General features: G+C 41.4%; 1 protein-coding gene across 11 annotated transcripts in view; it reads left to right on the plus strand.

Annotated features, from left to right (window-relative positions):
• Positions 1-13,781, plus strand: part of LOC110525170 (uncharacterized) — a 65,896-nt gene that overhangs the window by 14,429 nt on the left and 37,686 nt on the right. For all 11 annotated transcript variants that reach the window (XR_005052111.2, XR_016495998.1, XR_016495999.1 and 8 more), the window contains one exon: positions 10,966-11,102. Coding sequence is in view for 7 of the 11 variants with exons in the window: in XM_021605122.3 (XP_021460797.1) it covers positions 10,966-11,102 (137 nt within the window). In the remaining 4 variants the exon portion in view is untranslated. The remainder of the gene's footprint in view (positions 1-10,965; positions 11,103-13,781) is intronic.

A 13,781-nucleotide genomic window follows, 5' to 3' on the forward strand; every position in this document is an offset into this window, starting at 1 on the left:
CACCATTTTAATGTGGTCAACTGGGTGGGACATCCAACTTCATTGGCTGATCCCTCCTGGTGATCCTGTTGGAGTCATGTCCAACTGGGTTATTAGAGGGATCAGCCAATTGTGAAGACGAAAATGTACTACTTCAAAATGGAGATGGCCTCAATGGTGCTGCCCATGAGAGAGTGAGAGAGCGAGAAAGAGAGAGAGCTTCAGAACAGGGACATACTGGGGGTGAATAATGCAAAGCCTCCTACACAGGCAGCCACAAAGATGTATACTGTACATGCATAGAAACACATACAGTACAAGTCCAAAGATTGGACACACCTACTCATTCAAGGGTTTTTCTTTATTTGTACTATTTTCTACATTGTAGAATAGTAGTGAATACATCAAAACTAGGAAATAACACATATGAAATCATGTAGTAACTAAAAAAGTGTTAAGCACATATATTTTAGATTCTTCAAAGTAGCCAGCCTTTGCCTTGATGACAGCTTTGTACACTCTTCGCGTTCTCGCAACCATCTTCATGAGGAATGCTTGTCCAACAGTCTTGAAAGTTCCCACATATGCTGAGCAGTTGTTGGTTGATTTTCCTTTACTCTGCCATCCAACTCATCCCAAACCATCTCAATTGGGTTGAGGTTGGGTGATTGTGGAGGCCAGGTCATCTGATGCAGCACTCCATCACTCTCCTTCTTGGTCAAATAGCCCTTACACAGGCTGGATGTGTGTTTTGGGCCATTGTCCTGTTGAAAAACAAATGATAGTCGCACTAAGTGCAAACCAGATGGGATGGCGTATCGCTGCAGAATATTGTGGTAGCCATGCTGGTTAAGTGTGCCTTGAATTCTAAATGAATCACAGACAGTGTCAGCAGCAAAGCATCATCACAACTCCTCCTCCATGCTTCACGGTGGGAACCACACATGCGGAGATCATCCGTTCACCTACTCTGCGTCTCACAAAGAAACAGCGGCTGTAATCAAAAATCTCACATTTTGACTCATCAGAAAAAAGGACAGATTTCCACCAGTCTAATGTCCATTGCTCGTGTTTCTTGGCCCAAGCAAGTCTCTTCTTATTATTGGTGTCCTTTAGTAGTGGTTTCTTTGCAGCAATTCGACCATGAAGGCCTGATTCACACAGTCTCCTCTGAACCATTGATGTTGAGATGTGTCTGTTACTTGAACTCTGTGAAGAATTCATTTGGGCTGCAATCTGAGGTGCAGTTAACTCTAATGAACTTATCCTTTGCAGCAGAGATAACTCTGGGTCTTCCAGAGGTGGTCCTCATGAGAGCCAATTTCATCATTGCGCTTGATGGTTTTTGCAACTGCACTTAAAGAAACTTTCAAAGTTGTTCCGGATTGACTGACCTTCAAGTAATGATGGACTGTCTTTTCTCGTTGCTTATTTGAGCTATTCTTGCCATAATATGGACTTGTTTTTTTTCCAAATAGGGCCATCTTCTGTATACCATCCCTACCTTGTTACAACACAACTGATTGGCTCAAATGCATTTAGATGGAAAGAAATTACACAAATGAACTTTTAACAAGGCACACCTGTTAATTGAAATGCATTCCAGGTGACTACCTCATGAAGCTGGTTGACAGAATGCCAAGAGTGTGCAAAGCTGTCATCAAGGCAACAGGTGGCTGCTTTGAAGAATATCTAATGTAAAATATATTTTGATTTGTTTAACACTTTTTTGGTTACTACATTATTCCATATGTGTTATTTTATAGTTTTGATGTCTTCACTATTATTCTACAATGTAGAAAATAGTAAAAATAAAGAAAAACCCTTGAACGTGTAGGTGGGTTCAAACTTTTGACTGGTAGTGTATGTGTTTTCATTTAGAGCTAGAAGAGAGGATAGATAAAATAGCAGTTTTCCTAAAATGGCCTTGTAAATAACTATGTACCCGTGTTTGAGCCTGCAAGTTGCTAGTAATGTCCACTCGACAGCACTGTAGAGATCACAATGGTGAGTTAGACCTCTCTGATTGGTGACAAAACGAAGGTCTGCATGATACATAGCATACATAAACCTTGATGAAAAGGTAGTGTGTGTCAACTAGGCAAATGAGAAATCCTTCAGTGTAGAGCAAATATGAACGCAACATGCAAAGTGTTGTACAAAAAGCATATTACGATAAACTTTAGTGCACAAATTTGTTTACATCACTGTTAGTGAGCATTTCTTCTTTGCCAAGATAATCCATCCAGCTGACCGGTTTTGGTATATCAAGAAGCTGATTAATTAAACAGCATGATCATTACACAGGTGAACCTTGTGCTGGGGACAATAAATGGCCACTCTAATATGTGCAGTTTTGTCACACAACACATTGCCACAGTTTTGAGGGAGTGTGCAATTGGCATGCTGACTGCAGGAATGTCCACCAGAACTGTTGCCAGATAATTTAATGTTAATTTCTCTACCATAAATTTGGCAGTAGGTCCAACCGGCCTCACAACCGCAGACCACATGACGTTGTGTGGGTGAGAGGTTTGCTGATGTCAATGTCAAGCTACGGACAACGAACACAATTGCATTTTATCTATGGCAATTTGAATGTACAGAGATACTGTGATGAGATCCTGAGGCCCATTGTCGTGCCATTCATCCTGGGCCAGCACCTCATGTTTCAGCATGATAATGCACGGCCCCATGTTGTAAGGATCTGTACACAATTCCTGGAAGCTGAAAATATCCCAGTTCTTCCATGACCTGCATACTCACCAGACATGTCACCCATTGAGCAGGTTTGTCTCCTCTCTCAATATGTCTCCCAATGTTGTTGATATAGATAACAAACAGCAGGGGACCTAAAATTGATCCTTGAAGCACACCTGAAGACAACTCTATGGTGTCTGACTTACAATCATCTACCTTAACACACTGGGTCCGATTTGACAGGTAATTCACAAACCACTCCAGAGTATGACCAGTAATCCCAATACACTTCCATCTCTGCACCAAGACAGTATGGTCCACATAGTCAAATTCCTTTGCCAAGTCTCTGAATACAAATTCACCATGCAGTTTTCTATCCAGGGCACAGTGAATATCATTCAAACCTTCAAAGTTGCTGTGACAGTGCGGTGGCCACACCTGGAACCTGATTGCATAACACTTTTCCTGGAGGTAGGCCTTAAGCCGCTTATTGACTAGAGACTCCAATACCTTTTCCAGAACAGGCTATTTAGATTATGGGCCGATAGTTATTCAGTAGAGTGGGATCACCTTGTGTGACTCCAGATGTTTCTAATGATAAGTAGCAAGATGACGTGATGTCTGATCTGCACTAGCTGTGACCGCTAACTGGATTTTTTTTAGCGCATGAACGGATGTCAAAACAGCATTATGTTTCTCTCCTACTCTTCTGCTGTCTCTACTGATTTCTCACTATTTCTCATTGTTAGAACATTGGCAGCCTTTCTTTTTGCTCTCCACATTCGGAGTTCTGACCAAGACACAAAACACAAGACAGATATAATGCCAAAAATGGTCTCATAAATTTGTCTGATAATATTTTGATTTCAGCAAGTTACTTTGGGATTGCTATTGCAGATGGAAATGACCTACGTTGCTAAATCTGTGCATGGTCCCTGGGAAATAAACGGCGTCTTATATCTGTTCTCAGAAAGTGGAGCAGTGGTACTGTAATTCCGACTTATTGCGATGTGTTTCACTCTAAATGTGTTCCCAGAAGATAAACCAAGCGTTTTTCCCCTTTGAAGACACGCCCCTTCATTTGAAAAATCAACTAAACAGGAGCCCTGCCATGGACATTGTTTACAAACTATGGAGTATAACATATGTTTTTTGGGGGGGGGGATATATTTAACGGCTATATTTAAAAGTCCCAAAATGCATGTTCCAATTGCAGATCGTAGCTTTAAGCCTGTTTCCCTGAAGCTGTGAAACAAGCAGCTCCCGTGGTTACATTCCTGCTCCAATCAGGCACCCAGAACTGTGTGTGTGTGTGTGTGTGTGTGTGTGTGTGTGTGTGTGTGTGTGTGTGTGTGTGTGTGTGTGTGTGTGTGTGTGTGTGTGTGTGTGTGTGTGTGTGTGTGTGTGTGTGTGTGTGTGTGCAGGACATAAGAGTTGATGAACAGAAAGTTAAATATGTTGTGTGATACAATCAGAGTAAATGGAAGTTTTCATAAAGCAAGAGCTAGTTTCATATCTACTGAACAAAAATATAAATGCAACTGCCCCCCCCCCCCCCCCCCCCCCGACTCCGGAAGCCAGATGTGGAGGTCCTGGGCTGGCATGGTTACACATGGTCTGCGGTTGTGAGGCCGGTTGGACATACTCTCAAATTCTCTAAAACATTATTGTAGGTGGCTTATGGGAAAGAAATTATCATTCAGTTCTCTGGCAACAGCTCTGGTGGACATTCCTGCAGTCAGCATGCCAATTGCACGCTCCCTCAAAACTTGAGACATCTTAGACATTTTATTGTCCCAGCACAAGGTGCACCTGTGTAATGATCTTACTGTGTAATCAGCTTCTTGATATATTCAGAGAAATAAGCTTTTTGTGCAAAAATGTATGGGATCTTTTATCTCAGCTCGTGAAACATGACACCAACAGTTTACATGTTGTGTTTATATTTTTGTACTTGACTATTGTATGACTGATGCTTCTTAGTGGTTAGAGCATTGGGCCAGTAACCGAAAGGTTGCTGGATCGAATCCCCGAGCTGACAAGGTCTGCCCTGAGCAAGGCAGTTAGCCCACTGTTCCCCGGATGCCGAAGATCTCTGGTTCAGAGGGGTTTGGTTAAATGCGGAAAACACATTTCAGTTGAAGGCATTCAGTTGTACAACTGACTAGGTATTCCCCTTTCTTCTATCTGTGTCCTGATGCCCTAGCAGGCAGCCTCTTGGGGCTATCGATCTCTCGATCTCTCAATGCTCTTCATTGCTAACTCATTACAACAGCATCAAACTTTAATGAGACACTCTCATCCAACGACACACACCCAAACCCTTCCTGGCCTTAATGTGTTTTCAAACAAAGGTGATTGTGCATGGGTATACGTGCATGCACATGTGTACATGCGACAGAAATAATTACCTCTGTCAGTGCTGTACATGTTTCCCCTGAGCTGTGAGATTTTGCAATTGGACCCTCTGGGCTACTGTAGCACATTAACTAGACAGCCTGGTTAATATCAGGAAATAGGAAAATGTATCAGTTGTTACACGCACACACACCATTAGTTAATTTTTTACTCTGTCCCTCACTGCTTTTTTCTCTCTTCTCCTCTCTATTGTTCTTTCTCTCTCTTTTTTCCCTTCTTTTCTGTCGCTCTTCTCTTTCTCTTTGATTTTGTCTCTCTGTCTGTCTCTGTTTCTCGGTCTCTGTCTTTCTCTGTCTCTCTTCTATTTCTCTTTCTCGGCATATCTGTATTGTCACCAGTCAGTCTGGGATATATTGGGAAATAGGACAACATATCACGTGGTACACACGCATGCACGAACACACGGACGCTCACACACACACACACACACACACACACACACACACACACACACACACACACACACACAGGACCATGATTAATTCAGCACAACAACATGACCTCCAGGTCAGATCTATTTTCCAAACTAAATGGATAGATGTTTGTTTTAGATCAGTGTGGAATTACTCCAACGTTGTTGAAGATAGACATTGGAAACATTGTTCACAAGGTGAGAGTGAGAAACAGAAGCAAAGAGGAAGAGAGACCGAGACTAAGAGAAAAGAACGGCGACATCACGCCCTCCCTTCATTTCGCCGTCTGCTGTCCAGCCAATGGCTGTAGCTTACTTTATTTTTCACTTAACAGAATACACTACATAACAAACAGGCCTGTAAGGACATAGGAACAGGCACAAAACAGTACTACAAAAAGCGACAACACAACCATGAAATGTGAATGAGGGGTTAAAAAGAAGGAAAGAAAGGAGCAGAGGACAGTAGCTTACTCTCACCCCACCTGGAGAAATGAGAAATGGATGTTTGATTTGTAGTAAAAGGAGAAGAAGAATGTCAAAAATCTGAGTTATGTTTGCTAGCTAAGCTACCGTGAATATTTTACCAACACTGCCATGGATGGATGTCTTTGTGAAATAATTCCATGTGAATTCATTCAGAAACCCAAAACACTGTGTCTTTGTATGCTGTCGGCTTTGTGCGCACATTGAGTTTAAAAGATTGACCTGTTGTCTTGTTTAGTAAATGTCAGCGCATTACATTCAAGCTTCATCTTGAATAATGCCATTTTTGTTCCTGACCAACATCAAATATGGGCTCTGTGCTCATACACCATGTACATGTGTTTAATTCTACAACTGTGTCAATATGCACAAACTTCAATACATGCTCTTTGACTACAGACTGTAGGCCATGTCTGATGCACTGTAGGAGCTGCATCACTAGATGACGCTGTTGGATATAATGTTGAAAAGGCCCAGAGGAAAGAGACATCTCTGGAGCAGCTTTCGTTGCTGATGACAAGCACAACGATAACATGAAGCAGCCACCACTGTGCTTGAAAATATGAACAGTGGTACTCAGTAATGTGTTGTGTTGGATTTGCCCCAAACATGACGCTTTATATTCTGGACAGTTTAATTTCTTTGCCACATTTTTTGCAGTTTTACTTTAGGGCCTTATTTACAAACAGGATGCATTTAAAAATATATATATTTCTATTCTGTACAGGTTTCCTTCTTTTCACTCTGTCAATTAGGTTAGTATTGTGGAGTAAGTACAATGTTGTTGATCCATCCTCAGTTTCCTATCACAGCCATTAAACTCTGTAAATGCTTTAAAGTCGTGAAATCCCTGAAATCTCTGAACGGTTTCCTTCCTCTCCGGCAACTGAGTTAGGAAGGACGCCTGTATCTTTGTAGTGACTGGGTGACATCCAAAGTGTAATTAATAACTTCACCATGCTCAAAGGGATATTCAATGTCTGCTTTTTTTACCCACCTACCAATAGGTGTCCTTCTTTGCAAGGCATTGGAAAACTCTCTGGTGTTTTTGTTTGAATCTGTGTTTGAAATTCACTGCTAGACCTTACAGATAATTGTATGTGTGGGGTACAGAGATGAGGTAGTCACTCAAAAATCATGTTTAACAGTATTATCGCACACGGAGTGAGTCAATGACTTCTTAACCAAATGTTTACACCTGAATTTATTTAGGCATGCCATAACAAAGGTGTTGAATACTTACTGACTCAAGACATTTCAGCTTTTCATTTTTAAAGCTGCAAGATGTAACTTTTTGGGAGACCCGACCAAATTCACATAGAAATGTTACAGTTACAGATGTGTCATTATTATTGAAAGCAAGTCTAAGAAGTGGTAGATCTGTTCTATGTGCTTTATTTTTATGCTTCCTGGTCTTAAGTTGGTCTTAAGTTTAGTTTTTGCATCTTTTACTTTTGGTTTTGTACACCAGCGTCAAACAGCTGAAAATATCATTTTGGGTTATGGAAAATGTATTTCAGTGGTTTAGATGGTACAATGATTCTCTACACTAGACTTGCTAGTTTTCTCACAAATTGAAATTAGGTGAACAATTTGAATTTTAGCAAACAGGAAATTGCGTAGCGATTTCTTCATAGTGTATCTTTAATTAATTTGTAAACATTTCTAAAAACATAATTCCACTTTGACATTATGGGGTATTGTCTGTGGGCCAGTGACACAAAATCTAAATTTAATATACATTTTTTGAGGCTGTAACAAAATGTGGAAAAAGAAGTACATTAAATATGCTTCAACTGGTGTGTGTATGTCTACGCACCCCCACTTTGCCACACCCTAGGATTAGCTGAATTTACGCCACTTCCCGTGGCAAAGGCTATGGATGCAAGGACTGACCATAGATATAAATATTACAGTTGTGTAGCCCTTTCCTGCAGTCAATTACCAAATCGCCCTCTTTGGCCTCATGGGTGGAATGTTAATGTTTTTCATAATTTCATAATTAATAAAGATGATAAAAAATATATACAGTGCCTTGCGAAAGTATTCGGCCCCCTTGAACTTTGCGACCTTTTGCCACATTTCAGGCTTCAAACATAAAGATATAAAACTTTATTTTTTTGTGAAGAATCAACAACAAGTGGGACACAATCATGAAGTGGAACGACATTTATTGGATATTTCAAACTTTTTTAACAAATCAAAAACTGAAAAATTGGGCGTGCAAAATTATTCAGCCCCTTTACTTTCAGTGCAGCAAACTCAATCCAGAAGTTCAGTGAGGATCTCTGAATCTCATTCCAGCCATTACAATTCCTGACATATAATCCCCAGTAAAAATGCCCTGTTTTAGGTCAGTTAGAATCAGCACTTTATTTTATGAATGTGAAATGTCAGAATAATAGTACAGATAATGATTTATTTCAGATTTTATTTCTTTCATCACATTCCCAGTGGCTCAGAAGTTTACATACACTCAATCAGTATTTCGTAGCATTGCCTTTAAATTGTTTAACTTAGGTCAAACGTTTCGTGTAGCCTTCCACAAGCTTCCCACAATAAGTTGGGGGAATTTTGGCCCATTCCTCCTGACAGAGCTGATGTAACTGAGTCAGGTTTGTAGGCCTCCTTGCTCGCATTCGGTTCAGTTCTGCCCACACATTTTCTATAGGTTTGAGGTCAGGGCTTTGTGATGACCACTCCAATACCTTGACTTTGTTGTCCTTAAGTCATTTTGCCACAAGTTTGGAAGTATGCTTGGCGTCATTGTCCATTTGAAAGACCAACCTTTAACTTCCTGACTGATGTCTTGAGATTTTGCTTCAATATATCCACATAATTTTCCTCCTTCATGATGCCATCTATTTTGTGAAGTGCTTCAGTCCCTCCTGCAGCCAAGCACCCCCACAACATGATGCTGCAACCCCCGTGCTTCACGGTTGGGATGGTTTCTTTGGCTTACAAGCCTCCCCCAATTTTTTTTCTGAGGTCTTGGCTGATTTCTTTTGATTTTCCCATGATGTCAAGCAAAGAGGCACTGAGTTTGAAGGTAGGCCTTGAAATACATCCACAGGTTCACCTCCAGTTGACTCAAATGATGTCGATTAGCCTATCAGAAGCTTCTAAAGCCATAACATAATTTTCTGGAATTGTCCAAACTGTTTAAAGGCCCAGTCAACTTAGTGTATGTAAACTTCTGACCCACTGGAATTGTGATACAGTGAGTTATAAGTGAAATAATCTGTCTGTAAACAATTGTTGGGAAAATGACTTTTAATGACTCCAACCTAAGTGTATGCAAACTTCCGACTTCAACTGTATATATATATATATATATATGGTGTTTCTATGTCAAACAGTTTTGTTATATTTCATTTCTGTGATGTATTTAAAGTGTAATATTGGGATGCACACTCAAAATGTTCACATTTCAACTCTATATCTGACATGGTACAGGTGTCTTCTGTTTTTTTAAGTCCATAACCATGTGTGTGAAGTGTATACGTTTGTTTAAGACTCCCAAGAATCACTCTGTGACCCTGATTCAGCCCACTGCAGTGAAAAGTTAACCAAGTTTTTAGCCAATATTTGACTAGGCAAGTCAGTTAAGAACAAATTCTTATTTTCAATGACGGCCTAGGAATAGTGGGGTAGCTGCCTTGTTCAGGGGCAGGATGACAGATTTGTACCTTGTCAGCTCTGGGATTCGAACTTGCAACCTTTCGGTTACTAGTCCAACGCTCTAACTACTAGGCTACATTTAAAAAACAGTGGAGTTATATTTTGGGTTCTGATGGGGTACGACAGTTGAACTAAGCTCCTGAGGTATTTATACGTTATATTCTTCAAGAATCAATGGAAACATGTCATTAATATGTCCTAAAGTGGATGTAGCAACTAAGGATTGCCCCTTTAACTGTCAGTGACCTTCATACAGCAAAACTACATTGAGTATACCAAACATTAGGAACACCTTCCCGATATTGATTTGCATCCCCCCCTTTTGCCCTCAGAAAAACCTAAATTCGTTGGGGCATGGACTCTACAAGGTGTCGAAAGCGTTCCACAGGGATGCTGGCTCCAATGCTTCCCACAGTTGTGTCAAGTTGGCTGGATGTCCTTTGGGTAGTGGACCATTCTTGATACACAGTGTGAAAAACCCAGCGTTGCAGTCATTGACACAAACTGGTGCGCCTGGCACCTGCTACCATACCCCATTCAAATGCACTTACTGTCTTGCTCATTCACCCTCTGAATGGCACACATACACAATTTGTGTCTCATCTGTCTCAATGCTTAAAAATCTTTATTTTCCTCCCCTTCATCTACTACACTGATTGAAGTGGATTTAACAAGTAACATCAGCAAGGGATCATAGCTTTCACCTGGTCAGTCTATGTCATGGAACGAGCAGGTGTTCTTAATGTTTTGTGTACTCAGTGTATGTCACCATTTGAACGTGATCCATTACCTGCCCCAACAAAATGTATTCTGTCCATTGTTCTGCGAATGTCCTGTAAAATCATTTGGGCTTTTTAGATGTCTTCAACATAATTCCACTGGCGGAAACAAGCTACTGCAACATGTTTAAACCATCTTTTCACATGTGAGGAGAATAATATTATTTCAACCCTGCATGTGAATCTGCAATTCCACATGTGAAAGTGAGATTTTCACAGTTGGAGTTTTCTTACATGTGAAAATATGGCTTCATGAGTAAAATGTAAGCTCACCATGAAAACAGCTACAGTATTTCACATGTGAACCTGCACATTTGACCTGTGTTTTTTTGCAAAGGTTTCTTAATTTAAAGGGCTTTTTAGTCCAATCTGTGTCTGGGGAAAGTGACTCTTGAAGTAAAAGGTCTTCGAGAATATATAGCTGTGTGATCTGAATGGGTTGTTTTGTTTCTACCATAAACTATAGGGTTTCAACCATCTATAATTCTGTATTTTTTCAATCACTCTCAGATGAGCCCTGTGGAGATCTGAAAGCGGAGAGCAGCCCCAGCCTGAGCCCCAGCATGGACAATGAGATCACCGCCAAGGAGAGAGGAGTACTGGAGAACAACGAAAAGGAGACAATGGACAGAGATCAGGAGGAGGAGGTAGAGAAGCTCTTGTTTGTTGGTGGCATCTGTTGTAGTCTTTATTCGTCTGGCATGTTTATGGGTCCTGATTTTGTATTAACTTTTTTTATCTGCTGCTGTTTGACATTACATTTAGTTTCCATGTGATTGATACCATTCCATTCACTCCCATTCCAGCCATTATTATGAGCTGTCCTTCCCTCACCAGCCTCCTGTGAGATGGCTGCCGTTTTACGGGCTCTTAACCAATTGTGCTATTGTGTGTGGGTTATTTTTTGCGTTATTTGTAACTTATTCTGTTCATAATGTTTCTGCCACAGTCTCTTATGACCGAAAAGAGCTTCTGGATATCAGGACAGCGATGACTCACCTCGTACTGGATGAAGTTTTTTTCTTTAACGAGTCGGACGCGAAGGATTTACTTCAGACACCCAACAAGGCCCTCATCCACGTCATTCGCAGGAGAAAGAGATGGAGATATCGGGGACATAGGTCGGGTGCCTTGTAAGGATCCGACGGCGAGTTGGTAATCTGCCTCTAACATCAGTCCTATTAGCCAATGTACAATCATTGGATAACAAAATAGACAAGCTACGATCACGAATACCCTACCAATGGGAAATTAAAAACGAATATATTTTGTTTCACCGAGTCGTGGCTGAACGACGACATGGATAAAAGACAGCTGGCGGGGTTTGTGCTGCATCGACATGATAGAACAGCTAAGACAAGGGATGGTGGTCTGTGTATAATTATTTAAACAACAGCTGGTGCACGAAATCTAATATTAAGGAAATCTCAAGGGATTGCTTCCCTGAGGTAGAATATTTCATGATAAGCTATAGATCACACTGTTTAACAAGAGAGTTTTCATCTATATTTTTCATAGCTGTCTATTTACCACCAAAAATAATGCACTTAATGAGCTGTATAAGGCCATAAGCAAACAGAAAAACGCTCATCCAGAGGCGGTGCTCCTAGTGGCCAGGGACTAATGAAGGGAAAACTTAAATCCGTTTTACATTTCTACCATGTTAAATGTGCAACCAGAGGAAAAAAACTTTAGACCACCTTTACTCCACACACAGAGACACGTACAAAGCTCTCCCTTGCCCTCCGTTTGCCAAATCCGACCATAATTCTATCCTCCTGATTCCTGCCTACAAACAAAAACTAAAGTGACTCTGTGACTTTTGCTAGCACAGACTGGAATATATGGCATTGAGGAGTACACCACATCAGTCACTTGCTTCATCAATAAGTGCATCGAAAATGTCCCCACAGAAGCCATGGATTACAGGCAACATCCGCACTGAGCTAAAGGTAGAGCTTCCACTTTCAAGGAGCGGGACTCTAACCCGGACGCTTATAAGAAATTTCCGCTATGCCCTCAGACGAACCATCAAACAGGCAAAGCTTCAATACAGGACTAAGATTGAATCATACTACACTGGCTCCGATGCTCGTCGGATGTGGCAGGGCTTGCAAACTATTACAGACTACAAAGGGAAGCACAGTGACAAAGTGACACGAGCCTACCAGACGAGCTAAATTACTTCTATGCTCGCTTCGAGGCAAACAACACTGAACAATGCATGAGAGCATTAGCTCTCCGGACGACTGTGTGATCAAATCAAATGTATTTATATAGCCCTTCTTACATCAGCTGATATCTCAAAGTGCTATACAGAAACCCAGCCTAAAACCCCAAACAATGCAGGTGTAGAAGCACGATGGCTCGGAAAAACTCCCTAGAAAGGCCAAAACCTAGGAAGAAACCTAGAGAGGAACCAGGCTATGAGGGGTGGCCAGTCCGCTTCTGGCTGTGCCGGGTGGAGATTATAACAGAACATGGCCAAGATGTTCAAATGTTCATAAATGACCAGCATGGTCAAATAATAATAATCACAATAGTTGTCGAGGGTGCAGCAAGTCAGCACCTCAGGAGTAAATGTCAGTTGGCTTCTTATAGCCGATCCTTAAGAGTATCTCTACCACTCCTGTTGTCTCTAGAGAGTTGAAAACAGCAGGTCTGGGACAGGTAGCACGTCTGGTGTGCAGGTCAGGGTTCCATAGCCGCAGGCAGAACAGTTGAAATCATGTGATCATGCTCTCCGTAGCCGATGTAAGACTTTTAAACAGGTCAACATTCACAAGGCCGCATGGCCAGACGGATTAGCAGGATGTGTACTCCGAGCATGCGCTGACCAACTGGCAAGTGTCTTCACTGACATTTTCAACCTCTCCCTGTCTGAGTCTGTAATACCAACATGTTTCAAGCAGACCACCATAGTCCCTGTGCCCAAGAACACTAAGATAACCTGCCTAAATGACTATCGACCCGTAGCGCTCATGTCTGTAGCCATGAAGTGCTTTGAAAGTTTGGTCATGGCTCATAATCAACACCATTATCCCAGAAACCCTAGACCCACTCCAATTTGCATACCGCCCCAACAGATCCACAGATGAAGCAATCTCTATTGCACTCCACACTGCCCTTCCCCACCTGGACAAAAGGAACACCTACGTGAGAATGCTATTCATTGACTACAGCTCAGCATTCAACACCATAGATCCTTCAAAGCTCGTCACTAAGCTAAGGACCCTGGGAATAAACACCTCCTTCTGAAACTGGATCCTGTACTGGTGGTAAGGGTAGGTAACAACACGTCCGCCACGCTGATCCTCAACACTGGG

The sequence above is a fragment of the Oncorhynchus mykiss genome, chromosome 1, assembly GCF_057628025.1.
Source record: "Oncorhynchus mykiss isolate SJ-2025 chromosome 1, ASM5762802v1, whole genome shotgun sequence".
In the NCBI taxonomy this organism is placed as follows: domain Eukaryota; kingdom Metazoa; phylum Chordata; class Actinopteri; order Salmoniformes; family Salmonidae; genus Oncorhynchus; species Oncorhynchus mykiss.